The sequence below is a fragment of the Oryzias latipes genome, chromosome 16 (genome assembly GCF_002234675.1).
Source record: "Oryzias latipes chromosome 16, ASM223467v1".
NCBI lineage: Eukaryota > Metazoa > Chordata > Actinopteri > Beloniformes > Adrianichthyidae > Oryzias > Oryzias latipes.
Genome location: NC_019874.2, coordinates 31,314,743 through 31,335,258, shown reverse-complemented (window position 1 = coordinate 31,335,258; position 20,516 = coordinate 31,314,743). Strand labels below are relative to the sequence as shown.

General features: G+C 43.2%; 1 protein-coding gene across 3 annotated transcripts; it reads right to left on the bottom strand.

Moving 5' to 3' along the window:
* Positions 1-4,161: 4,161 nt before the first annotated feature.
* Positions 4,162-20,211, bottom strand: LOC101161084 (homocysteine-responsive endoplasmic reticulum-resident ubiquitin-like domain member 2 protein). 3 transcript variants are annotated; one of them, XM_023964109.1, is made up of 9 exons: positions 19,719-20,211; positions 7,305-7,532; positions 6,997-7,074; positions 6,507-6,602; positions 6,066-6,169; positions 5,856-5,981; positions 5,461-5,781; positions 4,843-4,954; positions 4,162-4,735 (listed from the first exon to the last, which is right to left on the bottom strand). In XM_023964109.1, exons 2-9 carry the CDS (start codon positions 7,449-7,451, stop codon positions 4,553-4,555), a joined length of 1,167 nt encoding a protein of 388 aa, XP_023819877.1. In that variant the 5' UTR covers positions 7,452-7,532; positions 19,719-20,211; the 3' UTR covers positions 4,162-4,552. The 3 variants fall into 3 exon arrangements, with proteins under 3 accessions (XP_023819877.1, XP_023819878.1, XP_023819876.1); XM_023964110.1 differs by lacking the exon at positions 19,719-20,211 and adding an exon at positions 8,566-8,678 and having other exon boundaries at positions 4,162-4,749; XM_023964108.1 differs by lacking the exon at positions 19,719-20,211 and adding an exon at positions 8,566-8,678.
* Positions 20,212-20,516: the final 305 nt, after the last annotated feature.

Sequence of the window (20,516 nt, the reverse complement as noted above, 5' to 3'; positions counted from 1 at the left end):
TTGTAGGTGACAACATCTGTTCGTCGATGCATTCATTGAACGCCTCAAACAACATTTCTCTGATGTCAGTCCAAAAGTGTTTGTAGAACTCAGCTGTAATTCCATCAGGCCCCGGTGATTTACCACTGGCCGTCTGGGAAACAGCTTTATCAAGCTCATCTATAGTAAGTTCAGATTCCATGAGATCTCTGAATGTCTTGTCTATTTTAGGGACTTTATCATAGATTAACCTTTAAAATAAAAGTGTGTTTTGATTTGAATATTGAGTAGTGTAAAGATTTTTATAGAAGTTGGTGATATAGTCCTTAATATTGTTTTGATCGTCTACTAGAGAGTTTTCTATCTGTAACTTAGTGATTGTTTTTTTCCTTTTTCTGCTTTTTTCCAAGTTAAAAAAGTAAGTTGAATTTTTTTCTCCATCTTCCATCCACTTTGCCTTTGAACGAATAAATGCTCCTTTGGCTTTTTCGGTATAGAGTTCATCTAATTTAGATTGCAATTTGTTAATTTCAATGACATTTTCCTCACTCAGTTGAGTTAAATTACACAAAGTGTTTAATTTTGAAATTATTTCAGTCTGTTCTTGTCTTTTTTTTCTAGCCAAAATTTTTCCTTCTACAATTGCAATTTTTCTAATATTAAATTTCAACCACTCCCATCTATTAATAGGAGACAGGTATTGTATTTCTTTTATTTCAGGAATAAGTGATTTGATTTTTTTACAAAAATTTTTGTTATTTAAAAGGCTATTATTGAATTTCCAGTGGGATGTTCCATTTTTTGGTTGATTTTTTTCAGGGGAAAGAGCCAAAGTGATAGCAGCACAGTGGTCAGTGAGAGGAGAGTGGGAGATATTACAATTCAAGGTTGAAGATGTTAGATTACTTGTTACTAACCAGTAATCTATCCTTGAGCGTTGAGAGTGTTGAGAGTTATTCCAGGTGTATTGAAGCTTATTTGGATTTTGTCTACGCCAAATGTCGATAAGGTCGAGAGAGTTAGAAAATTCAGAAATAATTTTATTGAAATGAGGAGAGTTGTGTTGAGTTGGATGTCTGTCTTGGTTTTCATCTGGTACTACATTAAAATCACCTGCAACAATAATCTTGTCAGTTGCATACATCTGTTTCCAGTTGATTATCTTGTGATTTATGTTTGTGAGGAATTTCTGATTTTTTGTCCTATTATTGAAACCATAAATGTTAACAAGAATATATTTAGTGTCGTCCACCTCAATGTTAACCATTAGCCAATGACCTTCTGTGTCACTTTTATGATCAACAATTTTACCATCAAAATGATGTAAGAAAATTGCCACTCCTGCTGAACGAGGACTGCCATGAGATAAATAAATGTTTCCACTGCCCCACTGAGATTTCCAAAAATCAAAATCTTCTTCACTACTGTGTGTCTCTTGAAAGAAAAAACAGTTCACGTTAACTTGTGCCTTACAGTAAAGAAAAATTGCCTTGCGCTTTGTTACATTCTTAAAACCACGAACATTTAAAGATAACAAAGAAAGAACCATAAAGAATAGCTGGAAAGCAATTAACTCCATAAAGGGCTATAATGCAATTTCACATTTTTCTAATCGGTTTTCTCAAAGCTGTAATAACATTCAACACAATAACATACCAGCTTTGGATTTATTTTCTCTCTTCTCCTTCAGGAAGATGCCTTTGTCCATTCCGTCTAGATGAAGGAGTGTTGGTTTCAAGCAGTGACCTGATGACCATCGATGACCGCGTATCCGTCCTTTAAAAAGGCCTTGAGTCCTCTCTTCCTCGCCTCCTCCACTCTCGGCCAAAGACGCTGACGAGTCTCCCTGTCTTCTTTGCAAAAGTCTTCTTTGAAGCGAACATTTAGATCTTTGCAGATTTTTGCATTTTTTGACATTCTCCAGACTTGGTCTCGAACAACTCTCATTCCAAACTGGATGATAATCTGTCTTGGTTGGTTATTTTTTCCTTTCTGTCCCAGCCGATGCACTGTGTCCACTGAGTGTCGTAGTTCCTCAACGTTGACCGACATCACTTTGGAAAGGATCTTGAGAGTTTAATCACGTGTGATTTCCCCTTCTTTCTCAGGAAGGCCAATAAGTCGCAAAGACCATCTTCTTTTATACCATCCCAGTCTTCCCAACCTGGATGAACCAATCATCCTGATGACCAAAACCCACTAGCGACCTGGAAATTTCCCAGAAGTCCCTGTGAAAAATCAGTGCGCGTCGATGCTCACTAGATCGGCCAATATAGACCACAATGCATTGCGTCTGAACAATTTTTGCCAAAAAAAGAAGTACTTAAATGTATTTTTTAAATAAACCATCAACGTTTTTATCTTCAGCAGACAGTGGAATCATAAATAATCGTCTCAAAACGCTCATATCAATCAAATTTTAACTTTGTGAAATCGATGACGTCATATCCGCCGTTTAAAAAATAAAGTAGTGAGCGTGGCCAATGAGTTCTAATGCAAGATATTTATTATATATCTATATATAGATATATATAGAGAGCTTATATATATATATATAGATATAGATATAGATACATAATGTATAATATAATATATAGATAGATAATTTGTTGTTGTTAAATAATAGAAAACAGTCAGCCTTTAAAGCTCAAACTTTAATGAAACATACATAGTTGCAGGACAAATTAAAAAAAAATTATTACAAATAATTTTTAAAAATAATTTCTAAACATTTATAAGTTTTAAACCTCTTTGACATGTAATTTAAATGATTTAGAAAACCCAACAATAAGTCAATAATAATAATAATAATAAATAGAAAAATAAATAAATAAAAAGTCAACAAATAGTCCAAAAGTCAATAACAGATTTACCCTTAAAAGAAAAAAGAAAACCAATAGATTTCCTGATTTATGTGAGTGATCAATTTGTGTAACACAGATGCTCTGGTGTCGGGTTTCAACCTAACAGTCTGGCCTCTTATCCAAATCTGTTTCCACAAATGTTTTCCACAAATGTTATCCAGACTGTATTACTAGTTGGTACCACACTGATCCATCTGGGTTAGCTCTTTATTGCTAAGACCCACTTTCTCCTGAAGTATGAATCCATTAGAAACCTGCAAGAAAAGTTCAGTCACTGAGTCAGAAATGTATAAATCTATATAACTATAATAGTCTAGTCCTAGTATACTGTATTTAGGTGTAACACAATAAAGTTTACATTTATGTCGACAGCAAATTATCCGTACATCATGCAGCATGTTGATGATAGCCCTGCAGCATCATGCATGTCAACATGTGTTCTATTAATGAAGCCCCTGCAGCAGTAAAAGAAAAATATTATAATCCAACTTACCTGTGAAATGTTATGCCTTCTTCCTGGACTAATTTTTCTGATTTTGGCAGTTGAAACCCTCACAATGAACTGGCATTTTGCAAAAAATGTGTTCACATGCATTCACTGCAGCAGAGACTTGACCTCACCAAGATGGCGGTGCTCTCCTCCCATGAGGAATCACGTGACGTCTCCTGTGAAAAGGTTTTTGTTTTAGGTGCATTCATTTATTTTTGTCAAATAGCACAAGGTTTAACCCTTGTGCTATCTTAGATGACCCCCCCCCCCTTCCATTGACGTGTTCTCCCTACCATGACAAAGGTGGATAAAGGTGGAAAGATTTCATGTAATCCATGGACACCAGTGAAGATCACAAATCATTGAAGAAAAAAGGTTCAGAGCACTGTCTAGTGGGTCTAGATGACCCAACTCCCAATGGTAAAGTGCCTAGGATAGCAAAAGGGTTAATATTTTAAATTTAGAAGCAGCACAGGCTCTTCTGTCTTTAACATCTGCAGCTTTTGTAATAAAACAATTTTCTTTAATTTTATAAATAACAATAAGTTAAAAACCGTATAATTTCTACAGCAATTTCTTAAAAAGATCTACAGTAAAAACATTAAATGCTAGAAAGTCACTTGATAAATAAAAATGTTCATTCTCTCAAAACATTTTTCTCACGGCTTCAAAAAATCTGACTTTGCATCGAGGAGGGCGTGGTTCAAGTCCCGCCTCTCCGAATAAATAAAAGGTTCATTGTATAAACAATGAGGGTCACTGAATCAGATGACTGAAGGCAGATGCTGCCCCTACAGGACCATGAGGGTAAAGCACAGGAAGTCCAAATCAATTCAAAGTTTTTTATTCAAAAAGCACATAATCAAGAATCAAAGATGCATATACTTACACGTGTTAAATACATAAAATGTGCTTTAGTAACTGCTGCACCCACGTCAACACCCTCCCTCCTTTCAACTCTGAGTCCAGTTTCTCCATAAAAGCTTCAGAACCTCGACACCGTCCAGGCGGGAGGACGGCTCCTCAATCGGTTCCAACCGTCGCCGTCATTCAGGAAAAGAAACACCACAACCTTCAACCGCCACGTTCTCTACACCGTCTCTCTGAACCACTTCAAATGTTGGCAGCAGACAGATGTTCTGACGGGTTCTGGTCACTCTGGAGTGAACAGGTCCATGGAGGTCAGAAGCACCTGCTGGAAGCTGTGGGGGGTGGGGGTCTAGTTAGCCATGTGGGGGGGTCTCTCAGGGAGGAGTGAAGTGAAGAAGGTGCTGATGAAGGACCACGCTGTGGTCAGTAAGCTGGGTTCTGGCTGAGCCGCGGCGAGGGCCCGGTCCTCCGGACCTCCCCCGCCCTCCTCAGCACTTTCCTCATCCTCCATCCCCTCATCCATCAGGCGCTCCTGTGGGGACACGTCTGGTGAAACTTCAGTTTGAAACCGGTTTCTGTGCTCCGGCTGCAGGCCGACTGACCGAAGGCCAAGGACGGCAGCAGAGGGCGGAGCCTCACCATTTCCTGGATGTCCTGCCGTCGCTCTGCCTCCCCTTGTGGAGCACCGACCCGATCCACTCCTCTGAAGTTCTGCTGCTCCGGTCTGAAGATCGCCCACCCCGCCTGGTACCTGAACACACCAAACACTTTTCACTACTTACGAAACCAACAGAGACGAATACAAATATAGGACGACTTTTATTCTGAAACAAAATTATTCTGAAGTATGTTGATCGAACCGTAGAAAGCTAAACTTTCAAAAATAAAAACAGGTTTTCTTTAGAACAGTTAAAAAATATGCTGTGACGGACAGCTTTGACTGACGGATGCGACTGACGGGTGCGACTTACAGGTGCGACTGACAGATGCGACTGACGGGTGCGACTGACGGGTGCGACTTACAGGTGAGACTGACAGATGTGACTGACAGGTGCGACTGACAGGTGCGACTGACAGATGTGACTGACAGGTGCGACTGACAGGTGCGACTGACAGATGTGACTGACAGGTGCGACTGACAGGTGCGACTGACAGATGTGACTGACAGGTGCGACTGACAGGTGAGACTGACAGATGCGACTGACAGATGTGACTGACGGCTACAACTGACAGGTGCGACTGACAGGTGCGACTTACAGGTAGACTAGCAACATGGCACCAGCCACCATGACGAAGCGGCTGAAGGAGGAGTAGAAGTAGACGATGCTGAGCAGCACGCCGGCGCGGGACACCGTGTACAGCCAGTCCAGCCAGTCGCGGTTCAGCTCGTCATCGTTCAGCACGGGCCCGCCCTGTGCGTTCATCTGGATGGGGTTGGCCGGCTGGTCCTCTGGCAGGGGGTTTTGGGCGGGGCCGAGCGGCTGTACGGCTTCATTGGGCTGAGCAGGGGCCATGGGCGAGGGGGATGGGGCAGGGACTGGCGGGGCGGCGGGCTGGGCGGAGGCCACAGCTGCGTGGCTGAAAACCAGAGAAGCAGAAAAATGAAAACGGGCAACGGGACGTCCCAGCAGCTAGAGGGCGGTCACACTTACTACTGTAGGTAGTAGTGACGCGCGTACATCTGCTGCCACCACAGCATCTGCAGGGGCATGTACACGGGGTGAAAGGGCACGTTGGGGGGCAGGCCGCCTTGTAGAGGGACCTGCGCTGCAGCCGGCCTGTGGAAAGGAAAGCCCCCATCTGAAGTCTGAGGCCTCAGATCCACTGAATGAAAAGGAAAACTTCACAAAAACTCTGCTTACCACTGAGCATTGGGGGGGAGGCGGTACCTCAAACCTTCATGACTTCCTGGGACAGAGGAGGAGGGGGCCGGGAGGTTCTCCGTGCTCGGTGAATCGTCTGAACTCTGAAACACACGGAAACAGTCACTCGGCAGCACAAACAGTTCTTCCAAACAGACAGAAAATCCAAAAGAAACGGACGGTTAGGTCCTCCACACATCCACCGACTGTTCTGGGGTTACAGGCAGCAGCTCCTGCAGGAGGAAACAGGAGGAGGCACTCCTGGGAGAGCCAGGAGGCATCTTCCCCAACGTCCCGGTCAGGACCCCTCCCACATGGTCAGGACCCTCCCACATGGACATACCGCATACCAAGGAAGACGTTTGGTGGAGTGGAGAGCCCAAACCAGCCTGACTGGCTGAACATGAAAGGAGCAGTTAGAGGAGGAAAGCTTTTGCTCACGCTGGAGTCGGAGGAGCTGGAAGGAGTCCGAGGCACCGGAGACGCTGGAGGACTGTGGGAGGCGCAGACAAGATGCATCATGTGGTATTCGTCCTTCTACAGGAGGGGGGCACCAGGAGCAAATGAAGACGTTGGACAAAAAAACAAGAGATGAGAAACAAAAGACAGCAAAAGGAGGAAGGAGTCCAGCCGGACAGAACGCTCTGTGGAGGAAATCAGCTGTTTCTGTCCAACAGCAAACAGGACCAGCGTTAAAAAAGAATTATTGATCATTAAAATTGAGTTTTCCTATAGTTTCTATATTAAAACATCTAAATTTAATGAAAAAGTTCCACTTGTTTGAGTGGAACAAATGATTGTTTTTCATGGATTGAAACTGTGCAGCATCCAGCCGTACTGAAGGGAAAAGGTTCTTGATAGAACAGCATCAACAGCAGACAGACAGAAAGGGTTCCTCTTCTGTAGACCGGGAGCTTTTCCAGACTCCTACCTTTCTGAGCACGTCTCTGAGCTGCAGGTGGTCCTGAAGGAGGCGTCCCGAGTACACCAGCCGCTGGTCCCTGCAGAGCTGCAACACAAAACGGTCGGCTTCACAACTAAACGCCTTTTGCAGGTCCTCTGCGTCAAACCCAACTCTCCCCTCTGACAGCGGCTGCTGCACATCTGTGCAGAGCCTCAGACAAGACTGAGATCTGCTCCGCAGGAGGAAGAGGAGCTGCAGCTCAAACCTCAGCCCTAAACAGGAAGTTGCAGCTCACCGCCGGGAAAAGGAAGCCAGGCGGCGTCTCGGTCACTCACCGGTCTGCTGGGGTACACGTTGGAGATGTGGCTCTTCAGCCTCTCCACAGTCCAGTTCAGGAAGCAGTTGATGGTCTGGTCTTCATACTTCTGGTTGGGGGCCTTTATGATCAGGGTCACAGGGCTATCCACTCCCCCCGAGTCCATGGCTCATGTTAGAAGAAAAGCCGACTCCGTCCTGCGACGGCTACAAACTGAAGGCTGGAGCCGAGTTTGTCCTTTTCTTTTCTGGGTGGGGCGGTTTGCAGAAACACATGAACACCAGCCAGCACATTACTTTAAACCAGCAAGACGGCATGACCCCCTTATGCACCTAATGACTGACGCAACAATATTTGCAGAATCCATTTTAAAAACTATAACATTGATAACAATACAAGATTATAACACAGTTCTAAACACAAAATGTGGAATAAAGTTCCACATAGATGTGCAGTTGTTTCAATATTTCTTAACCCAGATTACCTTGAGTGTATTATTAAGTGCATTGAAATCAGTACAATCTTTGTCAGAGGCATTAAAGCAACAGATTTTCAGAGGAAAATTTTTTCACCATAAAAAGTTATATAATCTTTGATAAACTTCATTACAAGCAGCTCCTTCTAGTTTCTAAACATGTCTCTGGTAAACTGATCCAACAACAGAGCCTCATTGGACATTGAAAAAGAAATTATTTCACATAAAACGATTAATTATTAAATATAAACAACAGGAGGCTGTTAAAAAACACACGAATGACGTCATTTTTAACGTTCAAGTCCCAGATGTGATGTAAACAGATTTTGTGACCGGGGGGGGGGGGGGGGGGGGGGGGTCACGAGCTTCGGTTCACTTCCTGCACCTGCCGCGTCGTGTCACCTTTCCTGTAAACTCTACCGGACTGCTAAGCGCCGCCCCGCGCTCACGCGCCTCCCGGTGCAGTGAAAGTGCGGTTCCACCTTACCGAGAAGGACGGTCTAAGGGCCGTTTAGCCAATATCTATGGAATTCTTCATGTTTATCATAATTCCCGGTATGAAGCCCGTTGAGACGGCTGTGGTTGTAACATCGGGCTGTAGAAACTAAATGGAATTGACGTCACACACAGACTTGTTGTCAGAGCGGCTCGGTTTAAATAAAGCTTGACTTTTATTTAGAGCTCGGTTAGCATAGCACAGCTAGCTCCGCGGCGGGTTGGGCGGCACCGGACCGCGGGGAGTTCGGATCAAACTGTCTGTCGTGTTGAAAGCAGCCTTTCCTCCCCGTCCAGAACCCCCCCGTACCTGTTCGTTCCTTTGACCGTCTCCTCGCGCCCCCGCTGCTCCTCCGAGCTGCTCTCTGGTTGTCGGAATGTCGGCCCGGGAGCGGAAATCACGTGACCGATTCAGCGCCAACAGCTGACGCGAGGGGCGGGGTCAAAGAAACAAAACAAAACAGCAAGACCAAAACATTTTTTATAGATGTCATTTCCTGCAGTTTGTAAAGGTTTAAAAATGATAAAACCTTTGTGAAATGTCGACAACTATAAGTATTTAGTGATAACTATATTTTTACTTATTTATTTAAAATGTTAATGTGAGTTTTTTCTTCAAAAAATGACATCTTGAATTTTGTTTAACAAAATTATGCAAATTAAAGAAAAGAGAGAAAAACTACCAAAAGGAAATGTAAAAGCCATATTAAAATTAATTACAAATAAGAAAACCGATTATCCGTTAGTTACAGTACTTCTCTGTTTCATAAACATCTTCAAAACTAGTTTTTAGGGTTTTCGGTTAGTTTGACTCCTTTTGACAAACTGGTGGATCAGGAGTCTCTTTAAAAAAAAAACTAATACAGCTTTTTTATGATTTGGAAATAAACAATACAAGATAGGATTTCGCTTAGCAATTAAGTGTACTACAAGTATACTTAGTCTATACTAATAGTAAGGCAGTTGCTTTTTATATTTTATCTATATATTGTACACTTAAATCTAGTCTGAACTATTCCGTTTGTATACATCCTATACTACGTGTACATGGTCTATACTGAAGTATGCTTGATGAAATAAACTTCAGGTGTTGGGGTTCTAATTTATCGCTAAAGATTTTAAATTATTTTGCAAAGTGTTGTATAATTTACAAATTAAACACTAATTTGAGAAAATAAATCAGTTATTTTTAATGAAGTCTTGTGATTTATAAATACATGAGTAAAGGCTAAATAAATCATGTAATTCCTAAAGGTGATTATAAAACAGATGCATTTGATAGTTGGTTTGGCAAACTGTGTTGCTTTTTCTCTGAACTTTTGCGACCTCTCATCCTTTAAAAGATAAAAACTTCTGCTCATTTCTGGTCCCCCATTACTTCACTTATAGATAAAGTTGGACTGAAACCCTCCAAAATGTTCACCATAAGAACCACCGGGATAGATTTTTATTGGTCTGGCAACAAAATGCAAAAGAAAAAGGCTCATTTATGTGTAGAGGATGTGGTTCTGGGGCTTGATGATGCCTGTTTTTGGTTCTGGATCTTGCACAGAACCTCCCTGGTTAACTGTTTGCTGTATCGGTTGATCTTCCAGTGTCCCGGCATCCATCCCAGCAGAAAGCGGTGGAAGTCTGTCCACGCAAACGCGAACATCTCCCTCCACTCCTTCTCCAGAGCGTCGCCGTCCACATCCCGCCTCACGGATCCCCTCAGCTCTGAGAAGTAGTGCTCCAGCAGTCCCGGGACTCTCCTTTCACACTCCCTCTCGTCCATGCAGCTTCCGAGGAAATACGCCACATCTTTCATGCCGCAGCCGCCTCCTACGTACTGAAAGTCCACAGCCGCCACCTCCTGTCCGCTCGGGGAGAAGCAGAAGTTTGCCAGCTTGGCGTCTCCGTGGACGATGGTCTTGAAGCGACATTGGCTGAGCGGCGGCTGCGGCTTTGAGCTCGGCGTCGTCCATGGCCTCCAGCTCGTCCGGCCGGGTCTCCAGGTGCCAGTAGGTGCCCACAGGCCACAATCCCTCCGGTTCGACACCCAGGAAGAGAGCGTGGAAGTGGGCGAGCCAAGCCAAGCAAGTGTAACAGGACGTGATCTGTTCATTTTAATTACACAAAATATTGACTGTCTCTAAGTTTCTTTCCCCCCTTGTATTCTGTGTTGGGTTTTGTAGCCCCTCCTTAATGTGTTCTTCTTCGTGGTTTTCTCTTTATAAGGTTGGCGCTTTCTTTCCCTCTCTCCTTTTTGTTTTACTGTCCAGCGGGAGAGGTGGGTGTCCTGTAATGTTAGCCATATGAATCCTCATTTTATGTTAATTATTGTGCCATATACTGTTATTATTTGGAATCTGTTGTGAAAAACATAAAAACCTTTGTAGATGTTAACTGTTTATTTCAGAATAAGAATTTCCTGTTCATGTTCTGTGCTCCCTCTACCTCTCACCCTCATGTAGGAGCTAATACGGGATGCTAACACCGTAATTTCTATTTTCTTTTTGGAATATTGCCAGATACGCAATAAACGGAGGTGGTCTCCAAGGGTGCTGATGTGTCCCGAGATCTTTTGACTTCCTAAACACAACGCAGAAGTGATGCGGTTACACTTGGTGCCGTTAGACCCGTCCTATCGCGGATCAGCAATCTCTGTCGCCATCACCGTCTCTGCATGATCCAGACCACCTCGCAGGCGGCTAACAGCGGCAGTTTGTAACGGTTGAACTGTTCCCTGCACATTGACTTACAGGTTTTTCAACAGCCCATTGAATAAGGGCGCAATTTTACCTGTGCTCTGACTGACAGGTGTTTTTTTTGTTTGTTTGTTTTTTGTTTTTTTTACATGCGTCGGCTTGCTTATTGTCAAGTATGTTGTTACATGGCAATCAACATTTCTGATTTTTTTTCATGAGTTAATAAGAAACAGTTTTTCCCCCCCATTCTTTTTCTGTTTTTAAGTACTGTGGCTGCACCAACACAGCATATTTTCTGTTGAGGTGATTGATATTTGTGGGACCCTGAAACCGGAAAATATGTCTGAACAAAAGTTTACCAGTCATCAGATTTGTTCTGGTTTGGGGAGGGGTCAGCCCTTGCTTTCATTTGGGAGGGGAAGATTTATGAGGCCCAGCAACTTTCATTGTGTCACAGAACAGTCAGAAATTTCTCCTCCTCTAATCCCTGCTGCAACTTCCACACCTGTTGCAAATGCCCCCCCTAGTCCCACCCAAGTTATTACAGTTGAAACGCTCAGCACTGTAATTAGCGACTTGGCAAAACAGATTGGGGACAATATCACAGCAAATCTCAGTGTGATGCAGCACAACAAACCTGTCCAATCACAACCCGCCGAGAGACAACCCTCAGAACACAATGAACAGTTAAGAGTGGTGATCCAGCCGGAAGCTAAAGCACCACCGTATTTTAGGGGTGACCAAACAGATACCTTTTCTATTGATGAGTGGGAAGATATGATGAGATGTTACTTGTCCAGGCTGAATTGTGGATCTCAACAAGCATTTGACTTAGTGATGTCCAGACTGATGGGCAAGGCCAGGGATGTAGTGAAAGTGTCTCTGCGCTGCCATCCCACACTGAGTGATGCTGAATTGATGGATGTTGTTTTTGACATTTTGAAGCGCAACTTCAGTGAGCTAACATTCTCTGATCTTCCAATGAAGGACTTCTATAATACATTGCCATTTCTTGGTGAAGACGCAATGGATTATTGGATCCGCCTTAACAAAGCTATGGATGTTGCCATTGAGTGCCTTCGAAGGCGAGGCAGACTTGTGGAAAACCCAAGTGCTGAGGTTGTCATGATGTTTATTAACCACTGTCCTGACGCCCGCCTTGCACTGTCTTTTCAGTTAAAAGACCCTCACGAATGGACAGCAGCTGAAGTACAGAAGAAATTGGACAGCTATTTAGGCAAAATCAAAAGCTCAGTCCCTCAGTCAAAACATGGTTTGAGTCAAACCATTCCCAGTCAGAATGCCCTGAGTTTTACCTGTCAGTCTCAGCTTGATTCTAATGCAGTCGCTTTTCCTACAAAAGATCAACACTGTCATCCTTCGCAGGTTTCACAATCAACCAATGTCAATGGCCAACATCAGTCTGTTGGTGATGTTCGAACCCCTCAACACTCAACGGTGACTGCTGATTCTGCTGCTAATACATTCATTTCTTCACAGCCCATAATTGAACATGCCACCCAACAAATGGTGAACATGTTTGATAAAGTTCTGTCACTGTGTACTTCTTCTCTTACAACTGATCGTCGGAGACAACAGCAAAATGGCCGTCCACATGGTCAGCAAAAATTTGAACATTTCCCATGCAAGGTCTGTAGTTCAAAAGACCACACTACCCACGCTCATTGCAGACTATTTAGACTATGCCTCAACTGCTTTGGTTCAGGACATGTGAAACGTGACTGTACATTGGTGGCTCAGAAACCACCAACAGTAGTTCCCTCTTCTAGCACTGATTTAAACTAGCAAGCCCATGTGAAGAGAGGGGCAGCATGGGTCACACGGGAAATACCCTCAGAAATACAGTAGACCCTTACGCAGTATATGTGAACTGTTGTGAGTCATTGTCAGACAAGAAGACTGTGATTTTTGTTGGATCACAACGAGTAGATCAGGCCTGTGAGTTGTTCTACACCCCCGTGTCTGTTGGAAACAGAGCCGTTTTGAGAGGAATGCTTGATTCAGGGAGCATGTCATGCACAATAAGTGAAGAGGCAGAAAGCAAACTACAGTCTTTTGGTGTTGTACTTACTCTCAAATCTGTCCCCGAAAATGTGGTTATGGTTGGTTGTGGTGGCCTGCTAACACGCCCAAAATGCATCTACAATTTGGATCTTGAAGTCTATGGTTTTCGATTTGAAGTGCCAACTTTTGTGGTGCCAGGACAGAGGGATGAACTGATCATTGGTACCAATGTACTCCGTCCAGTTATACAGAAAATGAAGTGTGACCCAAAATATTGGGAGCTGATATCATCAAGGACTTCAGACCCAGGATGCGATGAGTTTCTCCAGCTTCTCAGTTGCACCTCACGATGGTCTGGCTCCGAGCAACCAGACAAGATTGGATCTGTGAAGTTGAGACAAGCTGTCACTTTACTGCCACAGAAGGAATATGTGGTGTGGGGGAAACTGCCATCTTCTACTCCAGTGTCACCAGGGTGCACTGTGATTGTAGAACCATCTTCAACTCGTTCAGCCCCAAAAAGCATCCTTGTTGGTCGAGTTGTGACACCCATGTGGGGTGACCACTGGATCCCAATGAAGGTTCTCAATCCCACACTCAAACCCATAACACTACGTCGAAACACCAAGATTGCTGATGTATTTTCCTGCGTAGCTGTTGAAGATATGACTTTCTATCAGGGTTTGTGCAAAAGTGTGTCTGACTTTTCAGGAGTGCCCACTGTAACACCAGATCCAACATTTGACCCCGTGAAGCTCCTTGCTGAAAGAGGTTTGGGGGACATCGATGTCCAGAGCTGTGAAGTGTCAGATGAATGTAAGAGGAAACTTGCACATCTCCTGTTGACATACCAAGATGTATTTTCCAGAGACAAACTCGACTGCGGTGAGGCTAAGGATTTTGTCCACCGCATTCATCTCACTGATGATCGTCCATTCCGCCTCCCATATCGACGCGTACCACCAGCCCATTATCAGCAGCTGCGTGAAGTGCTTTCTGACATGGAAATCAAGGGCATTATCAGTAAGTCAGTCAGCGAGTATGCTTCACCTCTAGTAATTGTCTGGAAAAAGTCAGGTGATTTAAGGATATGTACTGACTTTCGTTGGCTGAATGCCAAGACCGTCAAGGATGCTCATCCCTTGCCTCATCAGGCTGACTGCCTGGCTGCACTTGGTGGTAACATCCTTTTTAGCACCATGGATCTGACATCAGGATTTTACAACATTCCACTTCATGAGTCTGACAGACACTACACTGCTTTTACAACCCCTCTTGGTCTTTATGAATACAACCGCCTACCACAAGGTCTATGCAACAGTCCTGCTTCTTTTATGAGGATGATGCTCAGTATCTTTGGTGACCTGAACTTCTCCAAGCTCCTCTGTTACTTGGATGATCTCCTGATTTTTGCACCTACAGAAGATGAAGCCTTGATGAGATTGCAGATTGTTTTCAATCGTCTGAGAGCTAATAATCTTAAACTGTCACAGAAGAAATGTCACTTTCTTCGGAGCTCTGTGAGATTTTTGGGACATGTAATAGATGCTGATGGAGTCTCGGTTGACCAGGAAAAGGTCAAGGTTATTTCTGCCTTTGTGAAGAACGATCTCATGAACCCTGATGGCTGCACCCCATCTCAGCAGAAAATCAGATCATTTCTTGGGATGGTACTGTTTTACCAACACTTTATTCCTGGTTGCTCACGTATTGCGAAACCTCTTTATGCTTTGACAGCAGGACAAAAGAGAAAAGCAAAGGGGCGTGGCAAAGCTGGAACCTATCGTACACTCACCCCTCAAGATTGGACACCTGCTTGTGAGAGAGCATTTGAGGGGCTTAAAACTGCGCTACTGAACTGTGTGATGTTGTCCCACCCGGATTTTGACTCCCCCTTTATTCTCTCAACTGACGCATCTATGGATGGGTTGGGTGCTGTTTTATCCCAAGTTCCACCTGGTGAATTGAAAGCTAGGCCTGTAGCCTTTGCCAGCAAGTCCCTCAGTCGCAGTCAGACCAAATATCCTGCACACAGACTTGAGTTTTTGGCATTGAAGTGGGCAGTGTGTGATAAGTTTTCCCACTGGCTAAAAGGTCATAGCTTTACAGTTTGGACTGATAACAATCCACTAACTTACATCCTCACTAAGCCCAAACTTGATGCTTGTGAGCAGCGCTGGGTCTCTAAACTTGCCCCATACTCTTTTGACATCAAATACATTCCTGGGAAACAGAATGTAGTGGCAGATGCTTTGAGCAGAACTCCCTTTGTGACCCCATTAGCACAGCGCATTTTGGCAGAGCCATATTCTGAGCTTTTGGAACAGGTTTGTGAAATGAATGGTGATGTAGTGCAAGACTCATTTCATTTAACCTGTCAAACACAGCTGTTAGACAGTTTGTCTGTTGCCAACAATGCCGACATGTCCATGTCACAAGAGGACGTTTCATCTGTTTTGACTTCTCTGATTGATTGGGATTCTGCTTCCAGGCAGCGTGCAACATATCTGGCTAACCATTTGACAACACTTGAAAAAAAAGACCTGAACATCTCCACTGTCTTTGACCTTGCCGACTTACGTTCTAGACAAGAACAGGATCCTGTTGTTTCAAGGGTGTCTTTCTATGTTGAACGTAAGCAGCGCCCATCAAGGCGAGAACGTTGTAATGAGAGCCGACAAACATTGAAACTACTCAAGCAATGGGAAAAACTTGCCTTTCTAAATGGTATTCTCTACAGAGTGACAAAAGATGCAATAACAAAAAAGAAGAGGTTCCAGTTTGTCGTCCCTGGTTCTTTAATAGCTGCAGTGTTGCGCGGTGTTCATGACGATGCAGGTCACCAAGGACAGCCACGAACATTATCACTTGCCCGTCAGCGGTTTTTCTGGCATGACATGGAGAAGGATGTGCGAGGGCATGTCAGGAACTGCCACAGGTGTGTCCTCAGTAAGACCCCAGAACCTTCAGTAAGAGCCCCTTTAGAGAGCATTAAGACCAGTGCTCCACTAGAACTTGTGTGCATTGACTTCTGGTCAGCAGAAGACCACAACAATAAATCACTGGATGTTCTCGTTATTACCGATCATTTCACAAAGCTTGCACATGCTTTTCCATGTCAAAATCAAACTGCTAAGTGTGTTGCCAAGAAGTTGTGGCACTGCTTCTTTTGCATTTATGGTTTTCCAGAACGTATTCACTCAGATCAGGGGGCCAATTTTGAGAGTGAACTTATGACAGAACTCCTTCAGTTGAGCGGTGTTTCTAAGTCTCGCACTTCACCTTATCACCCTATGGGTAATGGGACGACAGAGAGATTCAATCGCACTCTGGGGAGCATGTTGAGGTCTCTTCCTCCAAGATCAAAGCAAAAATGGCCACAGATGATTCAGACTCTGACATTTGTTTATAACTGCACCAGCCATGAGACCACAGGTTTTGCTCCTTTCTATCTAATGTTTGGTAGAGTCCCAAGGCTACCAGTCGACCACATGTTTAAAAGTGTTCTAAAGGACGACAACATTTGTGACTACAATGTTTATGTCAAAACACTTGTTGACGACCTGCGTTCGGCGATGCTTCATGCACAGCGCAATATTGCAAAGGAGCAAAAACATCAGTCTGACCAATATAACAAGAGAGTGAAGGGTCTGCCTCTTTCTCCAGGTGATCGGGTGCTGGTTGCAAATAAAAATGCCAGAGGCAGACGGAAACTATCGGATAGATGGGAACCCATCATCTACACAGTTGTAGCGTCTAAACCCGCAATTCACATTTACAGGATCAGGGATGCCCATGGAAATGAGCGAGTGGTGCACCGGAATCTCCTTCTTGACATCAACTTCTTACCATTGATGGTTGATATAGATAACAATGCATCCTGCTCTGTCAGTGAAACTGCAAACACTGCTCAAGAGGGCGCAGCATTATCGGTTGTGGATGCGGAGGCTGGAACAGTTGAATCTTCTTTGGCTGAGTCTCTGACCTGGCCTAGTGAGTCTGCTGATGACCGTACATCAGAGTGGGTCAGACAATTCCCCACATCTGTGCCTGACAATGTCACATCACCTGGAGTGCAATCTTGTGATGATTCAGTCCACCCTATTTCATGTCCTTCAGAGCCGCATATCGTAGAGCAACCGACAACTAGATTTGGGAGGGTTATTAAATCAGTTTGCCGGCTTATTGACTCTATGGCTCAGATAGAAATACTTTTGGACGTATGAAACATACAGTTTTTTTTACATGCATAGGTTTTCTGAATGCATGAAAAACTCGTGTTTGACAGAATTCCTTGTATTTTTATTTGTTTTTCTTGGATGCTTTTCTTTTTTAGTAAGGGAACCTGGAAATCTGTATTTTGTGTAGCTAAACGTTAAGGTGTAAAAGGCACCTTATAATGTCTGGAGTTTTTATTTTTGGGAGTGCTATGACTCTAGCACATCTCAGGTCTCTAACCTTTCATTAGGTAGCATGTTGCTGATTTGTTTGGCTCAGTTTATTGATTCCTCAGACCAAAGTCACGTATGCTTTTGTAAATATATTTGTATTTTGTGTAATTCTAAGGGGGTGAGTGTAACAGGACGTGATCTGTTCATTTTAATTACACAAAATATTGACTGTCTCTAAGTTTCTTTCCCCCCTTGTATTCTGTGTTGGGTTTTGTAGCCCCTCCTTAATGTGTTCTTCTTCGTGGTTTTCTCTTTATAAGGTTGGCGCTTTCTTTCCCTCTCTCCTTTTTGTTTTACTGTCCAGCGGGAGAGGTGGGTGTCCTGTAATGTTAGCCATATGAATCCTCATTTTATGTTAATTATTGTGCCATATACTGTTATTATTTGGAATCTGTTGTGAAAAACATAAAAACCTTTGTAGATGTTAACTGTTTATTTCAGAATAAGAATTTCCTGTTCATGTTCTGTGCTCCCTCTACCTCTCACCCTCATGTAGGAGCTAATACGGGATGCTAACACCGTAATTTCTATTTTCTTTTTGGAATATTGCCAGGTATGTGTTAGCGGGCCTTTTTGTTTTACTGTCCAGCGGGAGAGGAGCTAATACGGGATGCTAACACCGTAATTTCTATTTTCTTTTTGGAATATTGCCAGATACGCAATAAACGGAGGTGGTCTCCAAGGGTGCTGATGTGTCCCGAGATCTTTTGACTTCCTAAACACAACGCAGAAGTGATGCGGTTACACAAGCTCTGATCTCCTTTTCCTTCACGCTGGTGCTGCAAAAAAAAAGATGTTTGATGAAACGCCGGCATCACCGCCTGAACTTGCTTACTCTGGGTATGTCGGTTCCAAAAGACCGGATATGAGTTATTGGACTTAGTGACCCTGGGTTGATGCGCCGATATCTGGAGTCACCATGGAAACGCGTGGAGAACAAAAGAGAGCGCAATACTTCAGTGAGTCTGAGATTTTAATGACGCAAATGAAGATTAAACGCCCATGAAAAAAGTAACACGGCTGCATCATCGGCAAAAGAAAGAGTTTCTGTTTGGAGAAAAAGAACAGACAAAGTAAAATATGTAAATATATATATATATATTTACATATTTATTTAACTAAATGTCATATTACTCCAATTCAATTAAATGTTTTTCTATCTCAATTTATTATAATTCTTGAACTCTCATATGTCTAAGTTTGAGTCTGCAGATATTCTCATTTTCATATAATTCAAATAAATGATACAGTGTGAATTTACGATATATACCAAGCATTTAATTATCATAACTCTGACTCTATCTTCAGTTCTCTTTTTCTACAGTTATACTAGTGGTGCTAAATATCCTCATCCTCCTCTCCCTCCCTCTCACTCATGGTGCAGAAAGAATTAAACATAACAGGACAAAATAACTCGGCAAAACACAGTAAAACAGTTAAACAATTAAACACATTTGGTCAAAAAGCCACACTTAAACCCAAATCCATCCAGACAGGCAAAAGGAATGGTATCCCACAATCCCTTGCGGTGCCGATCTAACAGCATCACCAAAGTTACACCTACATAATTGAATTAATTTGAATGAAAGTAAAATAACTGTCTGAAAACTACGTGTTATTTTTAAACTGACTTAACAAAAAAGAATTGATTTATCTTAACTGAAGCAAATCACTAAGTTAGATCAAAGTATAAAGTTTCTCTTTCCAACATCCATATATGGTCTTATCAGCCTCTCATGGTGGAAAAAGTATTATCTGAGCTTCTTCATCCACTAAATCATCTTCAAATGGACACGCCATGCTGCTTCACCTCTCTGAAAACAAACTAACCTTCAACTAAACCTGCTCCAGACCAGGTTATGTTCAGAGCATGAGTTGCTATGGCAACTTGACCTACCCTGAAACATACCTCCATTTCTGGAACTGAAAGCTGAGGTTATCAACTTCCTTAGCCTCAAACTTGCCGTGGGAGTTAGCATAACCTGCTTTCTGGAATCCCCCCCTGGTTTCAAACTGCAGCAGACTTTGGTTTGAAAAATAAGACTTAAGAGGAAACATGTCCAGAATATACAATCACATTTTGTAGTTTCAATCAGAAAATGGTAAAGAAAATGAATTCAATTTTATTTGTATATCCCCCAAAATCCCAACAACAGTCGTCTCAGTGGGCTTAATGTACACTTTAAACTTTTACTGTTAAAATTCAAAAGCTAAAGTTAAAAATTAACTTTAAGTTTCTGAAAACAAAATAAACAAAAACTACATAAACATCTAATGTTCTGTAAATCATTTAATCATACCGTCTCCCATCAAATCCCGCCACATCCAGATCCTCCAGGACTATCAGCATCTCGTCGCCATGGGAACAGGCCGCCAGGCAGGCGGGGATGCGGCAGCTGTCGTCGGTGGAGAAGTTCTGGTACCAGTTCGTCTCCACCTGGTAGGATCGGACCTTCCGTCTGTGGGACCGGTCCGTGTTCCCGCCGCCGGCGCCGGGGCGCCCCGCCTCCTCCGGGAACTTCACGTGCTTGAGGATGACGGAGGGCCGGCGGCAGCCCTGCAGGTGCACGCGCACAATCTCCCCGTAACCGCTCCACAGGCTCTGGATCGTCGCGCCTGCGCACAGGGAGGAGGCTGCGCACGCCTGCAGGATGAAGTCCCGCTGCTCCGGGGTCATCTCCACACCCACGGACACGAAGGAAAGACGCGAATCACAACATCTTCAGCTGGAAGACGCTTTTTCAGAGTCCAGGCAGAGGAAGGCGTGAAACCCGGAAGTAAAAAAAAAAAACAAGTCCGAGGAATTTAAAGAAACAGGCTGTAAATTACAAACCGAATGGACGCTACTGCCCCCTACCGGTCAGGTGTATATTTACTGGTTGACATATTTCACAATTATCCTAATTTTTATGTAATTACTGATAATTTCAATAAATACAATTTTTCAATTAAATGACAAACATTTTATATTAATTTAAATCCAAGTACTTTCAAACTGTTTTCAAGGAAATAAACAAAATATTTAAATGGATAAAGAAAGTTTTATTCAAAGTGATCCATAAACAGAATTTACAGGAGAAAATGGAAGCACGGTTATT